At 39.8% G+C, this 24,173-nt stretch overlaps 1 protein-coding gene across 2 annotated transcripts; it reads right to left on the reverse strand.

Moving 5' to 3' along the window:
* Positions 1-1,039: 1,039 nt before the first annotated feature.
* On the reverse strand, positions 1,040-23,240 carry LOC107191073 (ribonuclease Y). Of its 2 annotated transcripts, none has more exons than XM_015580022.1 (6): positions 14,510-14,743; positions 13,197-13,286; positions 4,233-4,588; positions 4,002-4,142; positions 3,438-3,578; positions 1,040-1,993 (listed from the first exon to the last, which is right to left on the reverse strand). In XM_015580022.1, the coding sequence occupies exons 1-6, from the start codon at positions 14,583-14,585 to the stop codon at positions 1,901-1,903; spliced, it is 897 nt and encodes a 298-aa protein (XP_015435508.1). In that variant the 5' UTR covers positions 14,586-14,743; the 3' UTR covers positions 1,040-1,900. The 2 variants fall into 2 exon arrangements, with proteins under 2 accessions (XP_015435508.1, XP_015435507.1); XM_015580021.1 differs by lacking the exons at positions 13,197-13,286; positions 14,510-14,743 and adding exons at positions 22,215-22,261; positions 23,066-23,240 and having other exon boundaries at positions 1,041-1,993.
* Positions 23,241-24,173: the final 933 nt, after the last annotated feature.

Below are 24,173 nucleotides of genomic sequence, written 5' to 3' on the forward strand. Positions count from 1 at the left end.
AATATAGGTTTCAAGTATTCGTCGACGTAAGAAATGTTATTTCCCTTTCGATCACCTTTTCGATTAATTAATTCCATACTTTTTGCACTCTTCTGCGAATAGCCCTTTGTAAAAATTTTCTGTATATTTATTCTCGATATCTAAATCGTAGGGTATCGGTTGCAATATCACTGCGGAAAGTTGTTCTTTTTCTAATACGCCCCATTTGTCTCGTGACGATACCGTGACCAGAGCTAAAAGTTTCCTCCTCTCATTTATGGTATTCCCCAATATACATATACACAGATACGAAGTATTCAAGAAGGCCAAGGAACTACCCAGCTGCCTATGTCGTTTATAAGAAAGGAACCTGATGAAAACTTTGCCCCAGTACGGTTACTTAATTATTTTTCATTCCTTTCTTTCCTCATCCCGTTAAAGATGTAAGTACTTCCAGCGATGATATATAGTACGAACGAAATATCAAGGCGCCTAGCCACGGTATCCATACGTGCGTAGAGGAATCAAATATGTCTCTCTTTCTCTCTCACACTCTCTCACTTAAACACTACACATTTTGACAAATAATTAAGTCATCACAGAAGCATCATATTATCATATTCAATTAGACTACATATCTTGTGAATGTTCTTGTTTAGTTAGCGCAGTAATATTACAATGATCGAGTACAAAATGGTTTTAAAGTTTTCAAGCCTAGTATAAAGCACTATTATATATATTATAAGTGTGCTTACATGTCGGCACATACCACGCACGTACGTTTTCATTTACGTATGGTATGTGGACAAACATATGGTCGCAGTTACCACTTAAGATCTAATTGTAGCGGTAGTATTCTATTTTTATTACTCTATGAATGAAAGCAAAAACATTTAACGAACGTAACTCCGCAAAGCTAAGTAATACGTATAAAAAAAACCCTCAAGTTAACTGGAACGCATATAAACACGTAGTAAACGGTAATATAAATATAGAAAAAAAAAAGTTAATCTCTCGATTTAATGATTGTTATTATGATCCTTCTTTTCGAATTCAACTGCATATAAATGATTCCTCGATCGGGTACTTAAGATAACAACAAAACCATAGCCATTGTAAAAAAGAAATGTAATATATATATATATACTGAAAAAAAAGCGTGTTATAAAAAAAAGTCTTAAAATATCAGTGAGTCCAACATACACAATCAATCACAAAACACAGAGAAGTTATTCGTTTTAATGCCATCTCGTAGAAGATCCACAATCGTGTAAGTGGTAGGCACGTTAGACCTGAAGAATAATATTACACACGTCCTGTCCTAAATCGAGGCTAGTACGTGTATAATATATTTGTGTACACCTTTTTATACCACCCCTCCCTTATAAAAAACAAACGGGTGTGTAGTTAGACGAAGGCAGTGATTTTTTGTTGCACGAGTACAAAGTGGCAGATAATGAAAGAGAAAGAAATCGGAGAAGACAAGTTCGTCGGTGGAACGTCTTCCCCGGATCACTTCTCTCCCTTTTTTTTATCTAATCGAACGTTTCAACCTCCCAAAACACCACCGGTGATCAAAATGATAATCGTTAAAATTGCAAATCTCTCTGGCTACTATAAATCGCTTGCGAGTTCCCCTCTGAAAATGATCTGTTTTTTCTTTTTTTGTATTTTTGTTTCATCCAGCGAACGAAAATGGCACAAAGCGTAACGGACCCTCGTCAAGCACAGCGAGCGCGACTCCCCCCTCTCTGGATTTTTATTCCGAAATTTAAATACGTAGCAACTCCGATGACCTGTGTTCAGCGAGAGTGACACTGCAAGCCTCTGCGGTCAAGACCCGCTTTCCTCTTTCCTCGATTTCGCAACGATGAAAAGATATATTATTAACGAGGATCGCGATCGAGTACGATCCTTCTGTTTATCCAGAGCTGGCGGTCTCCTTTTCAGCGGGCAGGGCAGACTGCTCGGACAGTGCCGCCTTGTTCTGTCTCACCAATTCGGCGCGCCTTTCCTTTAAAACAACAGAATGGAACGGATATTTCAAACCGTGAAGCTTTGAGCCAACTGTAAACTATTCTATGAACAGAATATAAAATATAGTTTCATGCGAACTAATATTAAGCTAACATCTATCTAGGATATACCGTGGCTGATGAATGCAGGGGTCATGCTGAAAATAAAACATGGATGGTACAGTGTGTAAAGTGAGTAATTTGTCCTCTTTTCTGCACATTCTACGTATCAAGATAGTACAAAAAATCAAAAGGAACGAGTGTATCACAAACGAACCATTTTCTTGTAACAGAACGTTGAAGTTTTCTCCAATCAGGTTACTCAACGCTTCCCCCACATTGAGTACTCGAGCAAAGGAAGTGCTACATCAGGTGATCAGTAACTTCAAGACATATTTATAAGAAAATGGTCGTTTTAAGAAACATGGTTATTTTTGTATTTTGATCATCAGATTGAACGGAATATGTAGAAATGGAAAGGTGTAATTTCTCATCCTATACATAATGTACCCTCGCATGCAAACTTGGCTTACGCTAGGGGGAAAAGTGGCATAAAGGAAGGGCCTCCTACCACTTGGTCTCGGGAATTATTGAAATTTATGGCAAATCAACATTCAGTTTAACATCTATTTCAGCACTTGAAATAAATTTACCAAGTGGTAGGAGGCTCTTTTTCTACGCCATTTTTTCCCCTAGCGAAAGCTGAGTTTTCTCGTGAGGGTACAACTGAATTCCTATGGGAGATTCTCTGCAACATAATGCGGCGAAGCACCGGTAACATTCCACGAAAAATAAAAAGAAATCTCTCTAACAGATCGTAGCCTGCTGAAATTCACGGGATTCCTACTGAAACGAACTCAGCGAAACGAACAAACATAAGAAGCGAGCGTCGATGAGGGGCAGGGTGGGACGGAATGAGACAATAAGAAAATCGAATCAACAGAAAGAGGGCGAAATTACATGCTCGTGAATAGCCTGCACACGACGTTGAATCTCTCGCTGTCGGTTCTGCTCCGCAGTAGAAACCCTCTTGTAAAATTCGAACTTTCTCATCAGATGGTCTCTTCTGACGCTCTCATCCGCCATCTGACGCACTTTTGCTATCTTCACCGTGTTCTAAACGACCATATTTCAAATTCCCTTATTCGGGTAAATCTGTTCATACTGTGCGAGAGAAATGAGATTTTCTACGATAAAACAAACCAACTCAACATCTCGACAAAACCAAAAACTGTACACGTCGACAGTTAACCGCGTTTCTTCCTAGACATGGCCAATAAAACCAAGTATGATAAAAAAAAAATTATACTACAAGAAGCAATACATATATTTATATCCCGTCGGGATACTACCCCAAAAAAAGAATCAATCCAATAGAAAAACCCTCAGAAACTAATTTATATCGAATCTAAAGTTCCGATGCGATAACACTGTTCCACTTACATGATTACGGAGTTTCTCCTTCAGTTCCTGTTCCATGTTCTCACGGCGTTCACGGGCCTGGTCCAATTTCCCTTGGATTTGGCTCTCCAGTTGCTGCACACGCTCGCTCATTGCTTGACGAACGCGAGCAGCTTGTACTTCCTGGAACATTAAAAAACAAGCAAGCGTTTAGTAAAAATAACGTGTGCTTTTAAAATTACTAATTTCACCGTGCATAAGAATAGTAATCATACGTTTGAATAGAAACTCACGGTTAACTACAAAACCACCCTAGAATTTCCAATTCTTATGTATTCTGTTTCAAACAAAAACGAACAAAAGTATGCCATGTGTGAAACCATGTTGAGAAATAATGTTTCTCTAAAAAAGGACAGATTATGTTTCCTAGAAAAAAAGTGGTTCGCTTTTATATTAACCACAATACATAAGGATTGAACATTTTATGGTTGTTTTATAGTTACGCCAAGCAGTGTAGTGTTCCCATTTCTCTAAAAACAGGGGTTCCAGATATCAGAATATGGGCAATCTAAACACTGGCAATTATATATATACTTAGTTACTAACATGTTCCTTCAGGCGATCCAGCATCCTCTTGATATTCTCATCGCGTTGAGCAGCAGCGGTCTTCAGTTTCTCTTCAACGGCGCAACGAACCTCCTCGGTCTGTTGTTCGAGACTCAGACGAGTCTTCTCCACGCTCTCCAACTGTAAATAACATCAGAAATTAAATTATACATATATCACGAATTTCGACGAAAATTTGATTTTTTTTTATTATTATATTATCAAACCGACGTGTTCTTTCAGCTTGCTCTTCAGTTCCGCGATGTGCGCCTCTCGTTTCTCCTCGGTGTTGTTCATCTTCGCGTCCAATGATTCGCGAGTCGCCGCGATGAAAGCAGCGCTTAGCTCGTCCTTTTTGCGGGCTGCCTCTTCGATTTTGCTCAGCTTAGCGGCAAGAGCGGCGAGCTTATGGGCCTCCAATGAAAGTCTTCTCTCCTCCGCGGCGCGAAGCTTGTCTTCGATCGCGACTTGTTGAGTCGGGTTGGTCTGCGGTGGGGACGGTGCCCTCTTCGGGACCGTTGGCTCCGCCAGGATCACCTCGTAGCACAGGCCACCCTTCGACTTCTCCTGGCATCGGATCTCGGTCGCTACAGGGTGGTATCGGGAATTTGATATCAATCCGATCGCAATAATACCCACACCTCCCACTCTATTCGATATAATTAAATCAAACGACGCAACCGATTCTTTCCAACCCCTTACCAATAATACAATTTATCAAAAGGGGTTGGAGCGATCGATTCGTTTGACCAGGTACGTCCTATCATTCCATGTTGACGACACGAATCTACATATATTCCAAAGACAATGTAAATCTAAAAAATTAATTATTACTAGACTGCGCATAATATGCATTTATGCAATATCCAATCGTTTTTATATTCGAATCTTATAAATATCGAAATTCTGATATTTATAAGTTAAGTATCGATTGGCTCAGTGGTCATTCCAGCTAAGCTTTAGCGTTCGAACAAACTCGGATGACAGCTTTATGTGCTCAACGGAAACTCGAGGCTCTGCCAAGCCTCGACGGGCAGAGATGTTATCTGATACCCTATAAACCGCAGGGGCAACCGACCCATGGGCTATAGTGTAACACGTAAAATAAATGACGCATGAATAAAAATTTAAACTTTTACTCCTTCCAGTGTATTTTTTAAAAAATGTTATGAATAAATTTAGGAGATTCTCCTGATGAAAATAAGTCCAGACCCGACATAAATCAGACTATATTTAATAACATACAATTCGCATCGCGACATAACGTACGAATAAAAATTGTTTTCGCTGCATTTCCCTATTCAGGAACACGCAAAAATCGTGAAAAAAATCTCACACATTGCAAATACTGGATCACCTATTACAGAATTTTCTCCAATTTTTCGGTTGAAAATTGTAGTTGGAAAAAATTAAGAACCTTAAACAATAATTAACAAATACAAATTTCTTAATGAAAGTTTAGTGACTAGATTTATGTTTTTACAGTAATAACATATATATATATATTCAGAAATATTGTCTCTATATAACACTATTAATATTTTTCTTTATTAGTTTGGTATCATATATTTGATTTATTAAATGAATGGTATTGCAAAAAAGATATAAGGATGTTATAATACATTTACACATTATAAATAAATAGACTTTTGCATGTATTCCATATATATATATACTCATGAATGCATTTACACATTAATTACCATTAAACATGGTAAAGTACATAACAGTAACATTCGTAAACTAATATATTGTAAAATACATAACATATGTCTCAATGCAGTGCATTAATACATTGAGTATTAAGACGTATATAAATATAATACAACTATTTTAATATCTAAAACGCAAAGATAAGAAATTCAGTATGAATCTTGTAGATTTCGGGATTTAATAAGATTATTTTCTTAACATAATTTGTAAATTCAATTGTAATTAACGAAGTAAGTAATACTTCTCCTTTTATACATGCATATATACAGATTGAACATTATTCTCGTTCTAAGAACTACGGTATAATATTCCGACTAGGTGACTGATAAGGTGAGTGAAGAAATAGTAGTGGAGAAGGAAAACGCTAAAGCAAGTGATATTTGTACTACAACTGCACATGGATAAGTATTAACCCTTTCGCTCCGACGCATTTATCACAAAATATGCTCGTTGTGAATGAAACAGGTCGCTGACGTACGGATGTCTTATGTCCAAAGTAAGAAAAAAAATGTAATATAGTACATGTACATAGTACGAACATTACTTCGTACGCGAGCGTCCATTTTTTAACGGCATATACATATATACGTTATTTGGAGCGAAAAGTTTGAGTAACATTTTAACGATGACGTGATAGTTCGTTAATAACAATTTCGAGATGAAAACTTATATGCTTGAATCAGAAAAGCTGATTGGACGTCATATCAAGTACTTCGTTACCTAATATAATGTTGATAATATTTCACGAGTGAGACATGTAAAGGAGACATGTGATTATCCTCTTATATAATGCTGCAAATATGCTTGCAATTAAAACAGTGGTGTACTATATATTCTGTTTCGTTCACATATTAAACCTAGCCGTTACAAAAACTATTCCACAAAATGTCGCCGCATATTCAAACATTGTAAAAGAAGTTGTTCAGCAAAAAATAAATTACTGAAGACGATGCGCAGAGCGATCGTCACAAACCACAAATTCATTTACGAAGCAGACATTCGTTGGATTCGTACATGTTTCCCAGATCACTACAGCAAAAATAAGTACTGCGTACAGCATTGTGATACTTTATGACGTCTTTTAAACCTTTAATATCTGAGTGTTGGGATGATCACCGCATAATGTTTACTAGTACTGAAGCTTACTTTTTATCAACTTTCGATTTAACCCTGTAACTGTGAATAGCGCCTAAAGGCGTGCTACATGAAGTGCTCGCTTGGAGGTCCTATTTCTTGCATAAATTATTTCTTTATATTTGCTAATTACTATTTCATACGTATATAGTAGAAAATAATCAAGAAAAAACGTAATTTTAGTAATTTACTCATATTAATTAACAAGTAACCGTGCATTGTGGCAGTTGCTGTCAGGAGTGTCAGGTGTCACCTTTGCACCGCTGCACAAGCCGGCACGATAGGAAACAGACACCGTTTTGTTTTCGAGCACTCCACAGTTCAAGGGTTAAATTCGGAGGAACATACAACAATTTCGAGAAGTACTGTTTGTACACAACAATTGAACAGTGTTTAAATCAACTGTATATAGGGTCATTCCACGCGAAATGGGGCACTTTTTGAAGTATCATTTCCGATTTTGTTGACACTTGGATATGTTGTAGTCTGTAGTGATATATAAACGTATGTCGCAGGATTTTTGAAAATTTTAAGAATTATTGATTTTACAGCTGTTTGAAATATAGTGACGTGTTTTCAATAAATCATAACTGTTCAACAAATAAACTGATTTAAATGGAATGACCCTACATCAGTAACATCAACAATATATTAACTACGAAATGAAACAGACACAAATACCTGAGTTCCATTGTAAATAATTCTGTTTATGCACGATAGGATTCATGGCCACCAAAAGTGTAGAAGGAAAAAACGAAAAAGATAGAAAGATAAAAAAAGACGAAGAAAAAACTAATCCTCTGTAGTATTGGAATGATAACGTCAGATAATATCTTCACCTTTCAAAATTGGCAGCAAAAGTTGTGCATTGCATTCATCACTTCTAAAGAGTATTTTCTTCAGCAAGAAATATTGTTAATATGAAAGAAAGAAATTGGAGGACACCACTTATACACTGTTTAAAAATAACATTTTGTTTAGTGTAGAATCCTTCAATCTATTTCTGTTCTTTGACACAATATCTCCCGCTTTGGAAAATACTCTTTTGCAAGGCACTGATGTTGCAGAACAACACAGGAATTTTTGTGCTAATTTTGAAAGTCTCGGATACCTCATAGCATTAACTTTCCAATACTTCAGAGGATCACTTGCTAAAACTTCAAGCCGTTCACTTAAATAATTTTCGAGTTCAGACACTCCGTCCAATTTGTCTGCATTACAATGATTGTGTGCAATAACTATACTTTTGAAATCAGCCCAAAAGCCTGAGGTGCCTTCAAGGAAATCATCAGTGCTTTGTGAATTGTCATTTACTGTTGGAACTGTAATGATACCGATAATTAATTTTTTTACAACTTCTACAGTTTCAGTGGACATAAATCCTAAATGTTTAAACCGTGGGTCTAACATGCAATACATACAATAAATAGAATTATTTACAATGTCATGCAAATACATGTCCATCATTTCTCGTAATTTCGAGGCTAATACATGGTCGTGTACATTTAAACATCTGTACATTTGTTGTACACTCGGATATACTTTCGAAATTGGGACATGTGCTTCCGAACTTAACTCTGCAGTGAATACAGCAAAAGGTTTCAGTACTTGTAAACAAGTAGCCATCATATCCCATTCACTAACTGTTAAATGTTCAACAGATTCAGTAAAGAAAGACATTGCTGCTAATACAGCATGTTGTTGCTCTACTAACCTGTGAAACATTTCATACGTTGAATTCCAACGACTTTCGTCTTCTAAAATTAATTTGTGGTTCTCTATGCGATATGTATTTTGATACTCAATTAATTTGTTTTTTGCTAAAGAACTCAATTTAAAATATGATACAATGTTGCGACATTTTCGACGAATAGTAGCAAGTTCTGTAATGGCATTCAACGATTTGTTGACTACTAAATTTAATGTGTGAGCGAAGCATGGAAAGCTTGTAACACCACTGCCGAAACTTCTAACTGCAGAAAGCATATTGGAAGCATTATCAGTCACAACAAATCTCACTTTATGTTCTATGCCCCAATCGTGAAATATTCTATTCAGTACGCTTGATAGGTAGATGCCCGTATGATTTCCAGTCACTTTTTCTGTTTCAAGTGTACACGATTTCAAAACGAATTCATTATTAATAAAATGGCACGTAACCGTTAAAAAGCAATCAGTATTAATACTTGTCCATGTGTCTGTAGTAATACATATATCGTTTACTTCGTTTAACTCAGCCTTTATCTGCAGTTTCTTGTTGGCGTATCTTTCGTCTATCCACTTCTTCAGTGTCTTCCTAGTCGGGAGATTATACCGCGCATTTAATTTTCTTAATAAATTCCGAAAACCGTTATCGTCAACGACACTGAGTGGTTGCAAATCCTCCACAAGAAAATCGACAAGTGCCTGATCCATTTCTCTTTGAATGTCGTCGGTATCTGAAAATAAACGATTACATTAGTCCATATTAAAATTAATATTTTTCATTTAAATTACATCATAATAATAAATGTGAATGTATTCTGTTCCTACCAGTACATGGAATCGTTTCAGTTTCCGACGACTCTGATATAGACGCCAGTGATGCCGACGCCGCTGATGTAGACGCCACTGATGTAGACGCCACTGATGCCGACGCCGCTGATGCAAACTCCGAGGGAACAGGAACAGCCCGTTCAATGCGATGCGCCCTCGCCAAATGTCGTATCAGCGACGTCGTTGAATTTATTGCGAACTTTTTTTTGCAATAGTTGCATTCGGCACGACTTGTTGCATAACCATCATTCTTAATCAGCACAAAGTACGCCCAGGCCCAAGAACGCCTTCCTGCCATCTAAAATATTATAATGGAAAATTATGCACGGTAATATTTTTACACATACTGCTTCCTTCATTTCGCACATGTATTTAAAATACTCTACTCACTTTAATAATACGGAATATGCAGTAGCAGTAATAGTCGTAAAAGTGCACGCTTGCACATAGCACGGTTCGACCGCTATAAAATCGAAGAAAATAACAAATGATTAACCCAGTCATAGTAATAAAATTAAGAATTGCGATCAGAACTTCTATCTATAGTATGGAATATTCAAATATAATTGAAATCTCACTTACTTTTACTTCTGAGGAAGCTTGTAGTATACAATAACTGACAACAACGTAATAGCTCGGATGTGTATGCTCTGGAACTCACTCACTGCTCATTATGGTTACGGAAATGGTGGAAAATGGTTTGTTACCACCGTTCAAGTATTTTCTGTCGTCGTCTACGCTCTCTACTGCTAATCCCCTTTTCGGGAAGGGTAGGAGTACTGATAGGTAATCGAGCCGCTTGAGCGCGTTCAAGTCGGAGACGGAGAAAAGCACTGAACTGCACTGAACTCAACTGAACTGAACTGCACCAGTTGGAGACGAAGAGTACTGAAATGCTTCGAGCAAACTCAAGTCATCGAGCCGACTCAAGCGGTGGTGGCGACACCAGCAGCGGTGGCGACTCCAGCAACGGTGGCAACTCCAGCAGAAACGGTTCTATAGAGCTGAAAAGTATTCACCCAGCCCCCTACGATCACTGGATCCACGACAGTAATCCCCGAGCCTTGGCGAGTCGAGATGTTATCTGATATAACCCCCTACAACCCTCAGTCGACGCTCGGGTTACAGTGTAGCACACAGAATGGATCACACATGAATACAAATTTGAACTTTTACTCTTTTTAATCGACTTTTTCAAAAATGTTATGTAAAATATTTTTTTCCTGATGAAAATAAGTCCAAACACGACATAATTTGGACTACATTACGGGATTAAAGGAACTACCTTAAGGGAAAGATGGGATCATTGATCACAGTTTTGTCTTTTCGTTAAAGTAAAAATAATTGTTTATTTTATTTATATCTCATCATTTTCATAAAGATTCTTAGTATTCTTGCAGTATTCTAACTTGCAAAGTATTCAACAATGAAAAATTGAACTTCGTGCCATTTGTGCATTGTTTTACTAAGCTGATATAGTATTGGATGTTTGAAACAATTGACAATCGAGAATTGATGTGATGTTCCATTTATTCCTCGAAACAAAATTATTTTGCAAAGTAATTTTTTTTTATTTGGACTTATTTTCCAGAAAAAAAGAATCTCAATGTATTCATAACATTTTTGAAGAAGTCCATTGAAAACAGCAAAAGTTAAAATTTGTATGCCTGCGTGTGATTCATTCCGTGTGTTACATTGTAACCAAAGAAGCGTTGGTCGACGCATCCTAACAAACTCTTGATTGTAACGTATGCTTTGTTATATTTTAACAACGTTGATCCGATTTATTTCTACATTTAGTAAAATTTTTAATTATTTCAAAAAGGCAACAGTAAACATTTCATTCAATTACTTTTTGACATAGACAGAAGACTCAGATCGGGGCTCCCCTTGAAAGTGGGGCCCGAGGCTATAGCCCCCCCTTAATCCGGCGCTGGGTAGACGGAGGCTTGTAGGAATATCAGATAACATCTCGACTTCCCGAAGGCCGGAATTCCTGCCGTGGATCCAGTGATCGTAGAGTTAGGTGGATTCACTGGATTCCTTTCAGCTCTATAGAACAGTTTCTACTCGAGTCGGCTCGAGCAGTTCAGCTCTCTCCTCCGGCACTAGCGTACTCAAGCGGCTCAATTACACATCACTAATTGATACCCAGAGTATCGATACACATGTATATCGGGAATAAAATATCGACATTATCGATATCGATACTTGCAATCAAATTGGAAGTAATAAAATTCAGAAATGAGGATAAATCATTTACTTAAGCAGATATTCACTAAGGCAGATCCTCTGGTAACAGTTTGGAAAAGAAATCGACCAGTAGCAAACTTTACTGGAAGCTCAGATTGGTCCCTTTTCCTTCCGACCTTTTACGTTACGGCAAACGTAACGATTGTATCGAAATTTCGATACTTATGGGTTAAGTATCGATACTGGAATATATCATCATATTAAATATCGATACCTGAATTGAAAAGGATCGATAAATAAATTTTATTTTATTATTCAAATGTCGATATTTTGTATCGATATATAATGTGACGATATAGTCCAGTATCGATACTTAACCCATAAATATCGACATTTCGATACAATCGTTGCATTTGCATATTCGAAATGTCGATGCTGTTTCGCTCATCACTATTTCGAAAGTGATAAAACCCTTTTAATAGGGTAAACGATTTTGGTTTCTCTGCGACCAGTTATGAAAAATTGGTCGACGAATTTTAATATTTGCATAAACATCCACAGTCTAATTATAACACAGGAATTACTATCCAGTAGTGTAAAACAAATATATGATCAATTTCTTCTAATTCAATAGGACACGCAAATGTACAGAATGTAATCCATCGCCGTTCGTAATGTACCGAAACGCCTGAAATCCGTGTTACCACCCTCCCGGTTAAATCACCGACGCAATTAGGGAGATGATTGAAACGCATATCTCTCGGTCGGGGACAATCCACTTTGCCCGGGAAGATTTCTCGATCCAATCCATCTTCGTTTTGCTCTAGGTGGAGGTGCACCGGACGAGTCGGTTACGGAAGTATGACTCAGAGACGCGGAGAAGGAAGGATCGATCACAGGCCACCACGGGGAGAGAAACGATTGTGTCTCTAGGCGCCGCGACGTCTAGCGTCGTCGGCACCACACGCACCTTTTGCAGGCGGCTGCCTTCCCCCCTCACACACGTAACACAGAACACGCTGGAGAAGCGTTTCTTCGCGGACGTGTTTCGCCTGTTCTGCCGATTTATAATTCAACCTGGGCGACGCGTATCAGCGATCGTTCGTATCGGTGGCGTTCGTTGCACCCTTCGATCGGGAGGTGTGCGTGGATTCGTGGAAAATTTGAGCGTGGATTCGTGGAAAAATTCCGCGTGGATTCGTTGGAAAAATTTAGCGTGGATATGTTGAAAAAATTGAAAATCTTTTCATGAGTATAATCCACATAAACATCGAACGGGTTAAAATGACTGTGTCGAAAGCTCACAGGATTCAACCGATAAAAAGTACAAAAACCGTTTGTTCTATATTTATAACTAAAAAAACTGCAAATTTTTAATTACGTCATTGTTGCAACAAATAAGCGATATATCCCCTCGGCACCTCGGTTCATCAACTTTAAAAATACTTGGACGAGGAAAAATCGCTCGCTCGCGACGAGAGGGTTTAATTTCAAGGCCGATTAAGCCCAGACCCGATAACGGACGCGGTAATGAGACTGCTAAAGCGACGATGAGAGACTCATTAATTAAAAAAAAAAAAAGAACGGATACTACGGTGTACTGCTGGCGTGTGTACTCACTGATGAACTTCACTTTCTTCGGCTGCTTGGTCCGCGGCTTTCCTTTGCCGCTGGGCTTCTTGAAGGGCGCGTTGCCCCTCCTATCCCCCGCTTCGAAAATTGAGAATCAATGGTGAGAGTGTGCCGCCGTATCACGCCCATGGGGACACGACCCAGAGGGATCGTGGAAACAGGGATCATGCCTTTAATTATCGAGAAATCGATGCAACCGTCTACTCGCGCTATCGGGGCAACAAGGGAACACACCGGGGGTGGCCATCTTGGGCCGCACCCCAATCGTTTTGCCGGTGACTTTTTCACGTGGATCACGTGCGTTAACACCCCCCCAGTTACTATATACCCTTACGATCCCCTTTCGCGTCGTAGAGGTCCCCTAAGACGATTCCGTTCCCAAAAATGTGCAGACCGAACACACCTGGGGGGTGGTTCTTTTCCCTCGATACGCCTTCCCATCTAAATTCTTATCAAATATTGTAATACGAATTCGATGGAAAATAACGAAATTTGTATTTTCTTAGACACGGTTCACCGGCTCGTCGGCAAATACCCGGCACAAGCATGCCGCGGTGGTGACCGGTGGACACCACAAAGTGCACCATTGAGTACCGGGATTGGCGGACCAGCAAGCGGAGAAATTGATCGAACTGCAGGTGTCTAGGATAATACTATTCCACCAGGCCGTAGTATCGACCACCCGACTGCGGTAAAAATACGGTTGTGCCGTCAAGTTCGGGAGGCGTATACATAGATTCACGAAGGGAGGCGGAAGTATCTGAACACGTTATGCCGGTTCATCGTGATTCCTTAAGGTACTTTAGCGGACATGTTGGTACCACGTTCGAGATGATCGAAATTCGAGTATGCACGAATATGAATAAAGTGTAGAATATAACACAGTAGAGTGGACCTTTAAAATGCGAAACAGGATGATTCTAAATAAGTGTCGAAAGGGTGTACCTATAAGGTATCACACAGAAGGTAGTAAAAGGAATATTCCAACATAGGGGGGTATAAAATGTCGATACCGTACAAAATTGGATTAAAAGCGATCTAGCCGGGAGGTTCACCGCGGATCACCTCGATCGGCCCCCAGGAGTCATTCACCGCGACATCGACTCCTCCCTCTTCGGACCACCCGCCCTCCCTCCCACCTCCAAAAGGAATACCCTCTCTGTACTCGGGGCTCTATACGAATCGTCCTGGAGACCATCGGAAAAAGCAGAGAGCAAACGGTTGCATGTATCCCAGGGCTCAAGTTGGATCATGGCAAGAAGAAGGCACACCGTTGAACGCGAACTCTGGAGAGGACTCACCTACGAGGCCCAAGGGTGCCTTGCAGCTGTGACAGAAGCACTGCAGCACTGAGTCGCGCACGAGACCGATCAGCATGTTGTTTCTTGCGTGGTTGCGTCGTCGAACTATGACCTTCCCCGGCGGAATTATCCGTGAAAGGTGTAGAACTTTTTTTTTTTTTTTTAAAAAAACGCCCTCCAAAAAGCACCAAGGACTACTAACAGGGGGGAGTGGAACCGAAAAAATGCGGACAATCCGACGAGCAAAATGAGGAACACCACACGTCCGACTGAGCAACGAGGAGGGCCGGAAGTGGCTTGGAAACTAACTCGTATCTGGGGCGGTGGCTGGAGGGCGACTGATTCGCACAGTGCGCCGCGACGCCCGGCGTCGCTCAATATCCACCCACCGCGGCCCTCTCGCACCCTCAGCCGCGGCAGACCCATCCCCCACCTCCCTCAGTCTCTTCCGCCCGCCCCCCGCCCCCTCCCCTCCCACTCCCCCTTACGCCCAGCCACTGGGAGCCAGCCTACCCGACGACAAGTCACCCCTTCCACCTCCTGCTAACCTCCAACCTCCACCTCCTCGAGCAGCGCCGGCGGCGGCTTAACATGCCTATATCGTGGACCCGGCTGCCGGTCGCTAAGGCACGTGTGGAACCCTACGCGGGAGGCGTAAAATACCATCTGTCCAACCCCAAACCATCCCCCTACCGAAGCCCTCTTATACATTTTGGCCGCTCTGCCTCGTAGCCCCGCTGATCAATGGGACAGTGTGTGCATGCGTGTCGCTTCTTCCTTCGGAAACATCTTCACGAAGTTCCGGCAGTTCGGGCGAGAATATTACTCTTCGTTGGATGTAATGTTAAGTATAAGTAGGATTGGGTCTAGAACTGTGATTTTTAACCTTTTAAAAGGTTAAGATTTGGCTTAATTAGAAGACAAATTTTGGGAATACCGAAGTTACAGATTTTTGTATGTCTGCTATAGTTTTCAAGATATATAGGAAAATAGGAAAATAAGAAAACGCACGTTAACACATTGACTGCCACAGTGAAATGTGTCGTATAGGACCAGACACACTTTATTTCGTTTTCTAAAGTCATAAATCGTAACAAAATGATATGCGCTTAATTAATAGAGGTTGTTAGTCTTGTTTTAACACGTCACACCCACAAAATCATATTTCCAGGGATTTCGTCGCGAAAATACAGGTTAGGTGCACGTATTGGGACCATTTTTTAGTTAACTAATCGCGAAAAATGTTTTCCCCGAAAAATATATTTGGGCGTTAAAGAGTTAAAATTAAATGAAAAATATTTTCCAAGAAAAATAAATTTCTAAAAAAAGGAGCAATTTAAACAGTGAAGTGTGATATTTTAATATTACAATAGTCCTCTTTAGACGAGAGCCCTGGAATTGTTTGTTGCCTGAAAACATCCACGTACAGTTGGACTCCAATTCCGCGTTAAACAATCATCTGTTCAAAAGACAATTACCGCTAAGCTTCTTGTATTTTGGCTTGGGCTCGTAGCCAACTTGCTGATCAATAGACTATGTTTTCTTTCGACACTGTAGACTTTGAGTCATCCGAAACGCGATTGCAATAAAGGACCATTTATCGAGAAACCTTTTCCTTATGCAACAATGTGTGTGTGTATGTAATTTAAAGTAAAAGTGAAAAAAACTTTTTCCAATTTATCTTATACCGGATAGACCTGCTTTACGGAATACCTCGATAAAAGAAGACATTACAAAAGAAAACGATTCAGAAAGACATTGTAATATTTCACGTAGAGCAATTGAGGAGTAATTATATGTTGGCAAATCTCGAAGTATAAAAGCCATCTGTTCTACCCCAGCCACCATGGAACCACTTATACTTTTGGCTCAGCCCCCAGGCTGGCTACTGATCAATGGATAATATCTCTTCTTACAGTGATCCTCGTGGAATTCCTGCAAGTTCATGCAACACATTCAAAGTGGTTGAATCATTCTAAAGAACGGGACGAGAATCGATATGATCGATCGCTTTTCTATACAAATTGCAATTGTACACACTAGGTATAGATCTTTCAGAATGCTATTTACCGAACTATCGTCGAATTTCTTCTATTCCACGGCTCTCAGCCAAGTTTCTGATCAATGGACACCTCTGCGGAGGGGGTCCGTAGTTTCGCACGTTACGTCGAAATAGGGAGTATAATAGAAGGATCGTAGTATCATGCATAAACCAGCTTAAGGGGTAAACCCACCCTGACCAGTTGAAAATCATCTGTACCTTTGTAAATTCTTTCTGGGAGTACAACAAAGTGAACTGGAAATCAGTTGCAAAGCCAGGAACTGTGCCCCCTGATACTGTTTAATACCTTTGTCTGAAAAATTTTGTTAATATCGTCAATAGTTTCAGAGATATTCGAGTGGGTCGATTTAAACGGGACACCCTGTATATTACAGGTTTTGCAACTGATTTCCAGGTTACCTTGTTGTACTCCTAGAAAAAATTCACAAAGGCACTTTAGGATAGTTATGGGTGTGTCCTCGAAGAAACTGTAACACCAAAACTAACAAGAATAAAATTTAATCAAACAACAAGAAACGAAACAATAACGAAATATAACAAAACGAGGCAACTGATAGAAAAAAAAAACACTCAAACAATAAGACAACAATGGTGTATCAGACGCTGTGAACAGCTCGACGGTTGATCTGTTCGTTTCCACCGTCTTCCTACAGTTACTCGAAAAAACATGTCTCTTTTTTTCCCGGAACTTTCCCGAAAAAGAGAAATTTCTCCTCCAAGTCCTTGGGAAGACGGCAACCGTAATTCGAACCAACCCTGAACTTCTGCCATGCAGATGTTATAAAAAAATTGTCGAAAATATATATTATTGTATTAAACGATTTATTTATTTAGTTTTATTATTTATTATTGTCAGTATCCAGCTACCCCGTACTACACACCGGTAATTGTTTCCTAGTCTATTGATTTTTCGAATTTCCGAAGATTTTACGTAACCATGCCCTTATTCCTCGAAGAACATCTCTATCGTGAATCCCCCAGCCATCCTTGCAGAGTCTCTGAGCTCCCTCTGTTGCGTCACAGCGAGGCGCAACGCTCGAAATGACAACTTTGCAGATAGGGCACATGCCGGAGGGTAGCACCGGGAATCCTCAGCAACCTTGCATCGATTGTGCAACCAGAGTATCCGTGTTAAGCACGTGCACTTGAATCGATTTAAAGCTGAATACCACACACAGTACTCATTCTGCCCTTCCGTAGTGTTTACGAACATTTTCCCCCTCCTTTTTCATTATAGTCCACGCTCTTTTATCATTTATTCACTTTGCTCTAGTACAAAGACCCGTTGTTACCCAAATAATTTGGAAAATGATTCCAGTAGGCAAAGAAAAAAAGTTCTGCACAAAGGTATCATTTAATCGTTTTCAACTCGAAACACCCTCCGGATAGGTCGAATAGCCCAGAAATAATCGTCCCTCTCCCCGATTCCTTGGCAAATGATTCATCAATATGTTTTTTCCCCTTGCCCTTCAGACAACGCCATGTCTACATTCAATCTAGATTGGCTCCTCGACGGAAAACTGCCGTCTTCCTTCTCGATCGACCCTTATCCTCGAATCTCTGACCTCCCCCATTCGTTTCCTTCATCCTGGGTCGTGTGTATCGGTATACTCGGTTTTAATAAGCAATCCCCGGCTGTATGAAATTCGATCCCGTTGAAACGGCGATTTGCCCCGACACGTCCAACTCAACGTAGGTAGTCGAAAATTACGTGGAAAGGGAATGGGAAAATTCGTTCGTCGAACACGTTTTCCGTCCCGTACGACGGCATCACGCGGATCGAAGAATCGCGAACTTCGTCGTCGTCGGTGCCTCCCACGTGTGACGCATTACGGTCGAAGGATACTGTCAGTAAAGTGAATGAATCTTCCAACGGGCGGCAGGATCGATATCCGTGGAATATTTTCAGAACCCAGCACACCAACACACACGAACCGGGGGAAATAGGGGTGGGTGACGTTAATAATGCATTCGCCCCCTTTTTCCACTGGTCACGAACCGCGGTAAATTGCGCAGAAATCGGGAAGCACGGTATTCCAACTCCCCCCCCCCCATCTCGCGATATGGAAGTGTCTCAAAACCCGACCGCATTGTTTGGCAAGGGTAACGGATAACTTTTCGATGCTTTTCCTCGTACAAAGGTAATTCCGTTACGGAAAGGGATCAATCTGACTGATGTATAGGAAGAATCAGGGTCTAATAACGGCTGGAATGCTCGCTGTCGGTTGCCTGTCTTTCTGTGCCTCGAACGGTAGCCCGAACCGATACGACTGGACGATTAACTCTATAAATATTGCCGTTCGGCAGCATGAACAACCGTGTGGGCGTGAGCTAAAGGTGAATACAAACGATTTGACGTGATTCTTATTCAACGATACACGTAAATTGTGGATAACTGCTCGAAAAGATACGTATCTCTACGTTAAATGCTTTTGGTGAATCCCCACTGCTGGGGGATGTTCTTCTTTGTAAAGAGTCAAGGATGGAACGTAACATACTAGCGTTCTTTGTTACAGAAAATTTTAAATTAATTTAATAAATTGATATTAAACACGAAATAATTTCGATCTTTTGTGATTTATCAGTGGCGATAATGGAAGAGAATGATTTAACGTGAAATCGGTGAATACGATCCGAATTATATTGTGTTTGGTATCATTTTACACAGAAAAATCTCGTCGATATGTTAATAGAATTTTCTTGAACAAAGAACCGAAAATAAGGGAGGCAATATATACAAAGCCGATAACGTTCAAACGTTAATCGAATATTCACTGTACAAGTATGATTATCAGAAGATACTGAATATCGATAACGAACGTATCCCGTTTTTTTCGCAGCTAAACAAGTTCATTTTACTTCGAAGCAAATCATGAGCAGTAAACAAATTCAAACTGTACTGATCATTACTCGCGTAATTTAGTCGATTTATCAGGTTTCTCCGAAACTATGTCAAAATTACTAATCTAAAAATACTGTTATAAAATCGCATTTATTCAACAGCTCGTATTGAACAAAGAATTTACCAACAATTGAAACAGATCCTTCGGATGAAACTGAGATGAACAGGGCGTGTGAAAGTTAAAGCTTACCCCGGTTAAATTCAGTCATTACACGGGGATTTATACCGGAAAAATAAAATGGCCATCCTCTATTTAAACCTGCTATCGCGTACCTACTCCCAATTCTCCATTAAAGAGAAGAAATCCTACCATAGCTCGAGGGAAAAAAAAAAAATAGAAAATTCGCGGAACTTGATCCGGGCAAGACGTTTAACGAGCTTCGCCAGCTCGTTAGATTTAATTGGATCTCAAGAAGCGTTGACGAAAAAAGAAAAAAGAAAAGAAAGATTGAGGGTAAAAGGAAAAATGTTAGTGGTGAGAGGTGGTCCCGTTCGATCAGGGAAAAATGCATCGTTTTAAAACGTGCTTTATCGATGCATACCCTTTAAGGCGGGAAAGAAGAAATTGAACGGGAGGTGAGTTTTTCTCTCTCTCTCTATCTCGCTCTCTCCAGTCGAAAAACGCTTATGGAAGGTTCACAGCTCGATATATCTTCCACACGTCGTCGGACAATCGGATTAACCTACGCACCTCAATGTCACACCGTGGCACGCACACTTTGAAAGTCAAACCGTGTGAGAGGTCTTTTTAGCCGTGTATGTGTGTGTGTGTGCACGCTTGAATTCTCATTCCCAGGCGACGGGGGCCTGAAGCAAAAAAGATCGACGACGGCGTTGGTTTCGTTGGTCGCGTGCTGCTCCTAGGACCGAGACGACGCCGCCGTTGAATTGTGAAATAGCATTATTTATCGAAACGCGACACTCATGCGGGAGCCCTGCTGGAAACCGTGCGCACACCGGCCACGGGTGTAATGGGAAAATCGATACGATCGCTCGCCGGTTAATTGTTTCGTATTGCGAAATTGACGATCATCGCGAAATTGCGCATGACAAAAATAAGCCAATACGCGTTTTGTACACCGTTAACCGTGGCCGCATGGAATTCCCAAGGATTTTACTGGTCGACCCTTTGTTTATTACAGCGTGAATAACGCAATTTTTAATCCTTTCATTTCCATTGTTGCCATATGGCTACGTATTGTAAATTACGAAATAAAATATTAGTATCATGTATTTTGTCATATCTTTGAGTATATATAATAGTTCTTTTTAGTCCTGTATAGACAGTATGGCGCAAATTTGAATGTGCAGTTAAAAGCTTGTCGCCAAAGTAAGACATACTGGTCCTTTGTCTCATTCATTTGATGGAACTCGAGTGTTGAGCATTGTTACAAATAAGATTGAAACTTATAAAATTCTAATTTCTTTCAGATATTTCAAGAGGGTTTATTGATCAAAGGTAAGGAAATTTGGGATTTATTATGTATAATAATATTATAATGGTAATTATATATAGCTGTGGTATAAGTAAAAAACGTTGTAAAATTGCAACGGTTGAAAAATGGCATTAGATGGTTTCAAAATATTAAAATGTTCTTCTGAATCATTTATATGTTATGTAATATACACAAAAATACAACAAAATGTTTCTTTGGCAATTTTTACATAATTTGGGAATAAAAGAGTTAAAATGTATATGTTGATCAGTATATGCATATGGATATTCTAAACATTAAGCTTCGGTTCAGGTTTCGACGCGATGTGACGCAGTCAATGCAATAAAAAAATTTCTTGCTTTTTCAACGGAGGCAACAAAGTGAAACTCATTTATAAAAATGTAATTTTTATATTCGTACTAAGAAGTACAGTACTACAGTTCTATAACAGTGGAATTCTCCGATTGTATCGTAATGTCAGGATACTGAATTTTTCAGGATACTGTTTAGTTCCTTGAGATCAAAATTACGAGTATAAAAGTGAAATTTTCGCAAAAATATGCCAGAAATCTGTTAAAATCTGTCATAATTTCGCATCGACGATTGGTAACGTAAATTAACGATGTTATTGGGGCGGGGTTGAGAACCACTGAAAGGCGTTCGAGCACTGCAGTCGAGTTAAGCTGCAGTTGCCACGGCGAAGTACAGCCTGCACTTCTCCGAGGACGCCAATGGAGGGCTCTGACCTCTTCTCAACGACTACACATTTACTTTCTGCTGCTTTAGGGTGTGTTGCCTACTGCCACCTAAATCGCCTTACTAATTAAGGATCTTTTGTCGTTGCTGACTTCGCCTAGGGACAGCCCAAATACGCGTTACGCGTTATTCCGTCAACGGTTTCTTTGTCTAATGCGATTTCGGTACATTACTGACGATGACTTTGTAAATCCTGTCGCGAAGATCGAATCGATCCTTCGAGCATACGGCAGAGAAAGATTGCAAGCCGCTGACCGCATAAATAAATCGATCTATATCTATGCAATAGCGTGTACAAATGATATCTAAATAGTCTATGTATATAGAATTTATATCAAACGAATTGTTTAATACACTTTTACGAAGAAATTGTATACAGTTCATTGATCTAAGCGAGCTGCCATAAAGATACGAGAGTGTATTGACTGATTGATAAGAGCATTATTCACGTAATAAATGTTGCTTTTAATTCAGTAGACTATACATGTCAGTCGAGCCGAGAAAGTTACAAGCGCTGTTTTGCTCATATACAGAAATGTCATCACTTACGTTCATTGTTGACAGCCGACTCGGTTGCAGTAGCCATTGCGGGATCACTGGAAGAAAACGTCTTGAATTCATGAATCCAATACATATTTCGAGTGAAAGAGCATTTTTCAAATTGGTATTCTCTTTATTTCAATCTTTTACTGCGTTTACTCCGTAATTTTTGTCCTTAGAGGTGACGTCCGCCGAACAAAGAAACTACACAAAGGATCCACGAGTCGTTTATCTATTACGCTTTAATTTTTCTTTGATACTAAATTAACATTCGATACGATGATTCATTATTGATATAAAAGTTTTAGAACCTATTTATCTTATCTACAAATACGTTTTTTAGTAACAAAAAAAAAATGAGTTGTATATTGCGTGTCTGTCGACCTTATGTAAGGGCAGCAGCAAAAAGGAAAAATATTTGGAGCTCATGAAAACGCTTCGTCGTGTAATGACACAATGCTGGAAAAGTGTACACGCATTGACACAACGGTCGTTTACCCTATCGCGAGAAATTCTCAATAGTTTTTTGCGTAGCTCACACAACAAGCGTTCGACAAACTCGTTTGAACATACTCGGTGGAAAGCCAATGGGTGTGATTACTTCTACGCATGATCGCGTTCAAGTGAAAATACCGCAGTCACGCCATAAATCGAATTGCGGAAGACGTCGATCGTTGATGTCCGTGGATAAAAAAAAATCGACGGGACGTTCTTTGTTTCGTGCAGGCGTCGAATAAGCGTTACATTGTTAACCTCATGTACACGAGTGACCGGCACGGCGTCTCTTTGTTCGAATCGGTCGCGTCCCTTCCTCACTACCTGAACTTGTCACATCAATTCCGTATAAATACTAGACTTACCTGTTTTCACCTCTGTAGAACAAAGAGACACGGGATATCAGGGATTACACGGAATGTGTAGAGGTCCTGCGACAGGAAGAATCACGTATACACTCAACAATAATGCAAGCAGATCTGAACGGTCGCTGGACTTGCTAGCTGCTTTTATTGCCGCATGCAAGTATCTTTGTGTATTACAGCCATTTGCACACTAGTTACCGTTTGGCTACACGCACGACATACACACGCACGTCTCACCCAAGTTCTGGAATGTCTGCATGTTCCTATTGGTCGATCCGAATTGATCGGTTCGCCGCGATTGGTCCATTTGAATTTGAAACGTTGTGTTGAACCGTAACAGGGTGTGCTACACGGGAATTCATCACCACGCACTCGCAGTACCGTTTCATTGTTTAAAAGTATGGTGATTGTAAATACGACGGGTTTGGAGAAGGTAACAGCAGTTTTTTGCGTCTGCTTTGTTAATCGCGCGGAAATCTATGCCGTCTTCGTTCCACAGTGTATGGGTAGAAAATCAACGGATACAAATACGTTATTGTTGTCCAGTAAGTAATTCAAAATTTCGTACTTAGAAAAGTAAAAGATGTACGAGTCATGATTTTTAAATGAAATGTTTCGGTAGTAAGTATTATATTATACTTAATTAGATTTCCTATTAGGATGTTTAAGTAACACAATTTTGTTCTTCGTAATTTTTACATTTGGAGCACAATAACTATTTGTGTGGATTAAGGAAATTTTGTAAACACACCCGCATCTATGCATGGTTTTGAGCGTGAGACGGTCACAGTGTTAAAAAAAATATTCATTCTGGATGAATCATATGTCTCTGCATCTCCAGCAACGTGCGACCAATATGTGTGGGAAGTTGTGACCGTTGTGCGACCATACGAACGTAAAAATCCACTCCAAATATGGTTGAGTCGTTATAACTGGTTCCGATGATTTTACAAGAAGGAGCCATATATTCGTTAAGATTATAGCGAAAAGTTACGAGTTTCACGCTCAATAATTTGAACTATTAACATTTTATCTCGATAATTGTTTTTATTAACGATCCACGAATTCAAATTGGGAATTTGGGTGGTAAGGAGTATTATTGTTCACC

Source organism: Dufourea novaeangliae, unplaced genomic scaffold (genome assembly GCF_001272555.1).
Source record: "Dufourea novaeangliae isolate 0120121106 unplaced genomic scaffold, ASM127255v1 scaffold221, whole genome shotgun sequence".
Lineage (NCBI taxonomy): Eukaryota > Metazoa > Arthropoda > Insecta > Hymenoptera > Halictidae > Dufourea > Dufourea novaeangliae.

What these genes read in the sequence shown, in the direction of transcription:
- LOC107191073 (XM_015580022.1), bottom strand. Translation starts at nt 14,585, where the DNA reads ATGCTGATCGGTCTCGTGCGCGACTCAGTGCTGCAGTGCTTCTGTCAC. An exon ending in GGCACCCTTGGGCCTCGTAG is followed by an intron (nt 13,287 to 14,509) that starts GTGAGTCCTCTC and finishes CAATTTTCGAAG; the next exon opens with CGGGGGATAGGAGGGGCAAC. An exon ending in TGGATCGCCTGAAGGAACAT is followed by an intron (nt 3,579 to 4,001) that starts GTTAGTAACTAA and finishes TTAATGTTCCAG; the next exon opens with GAAGTACAAGCTGCTCGCGT.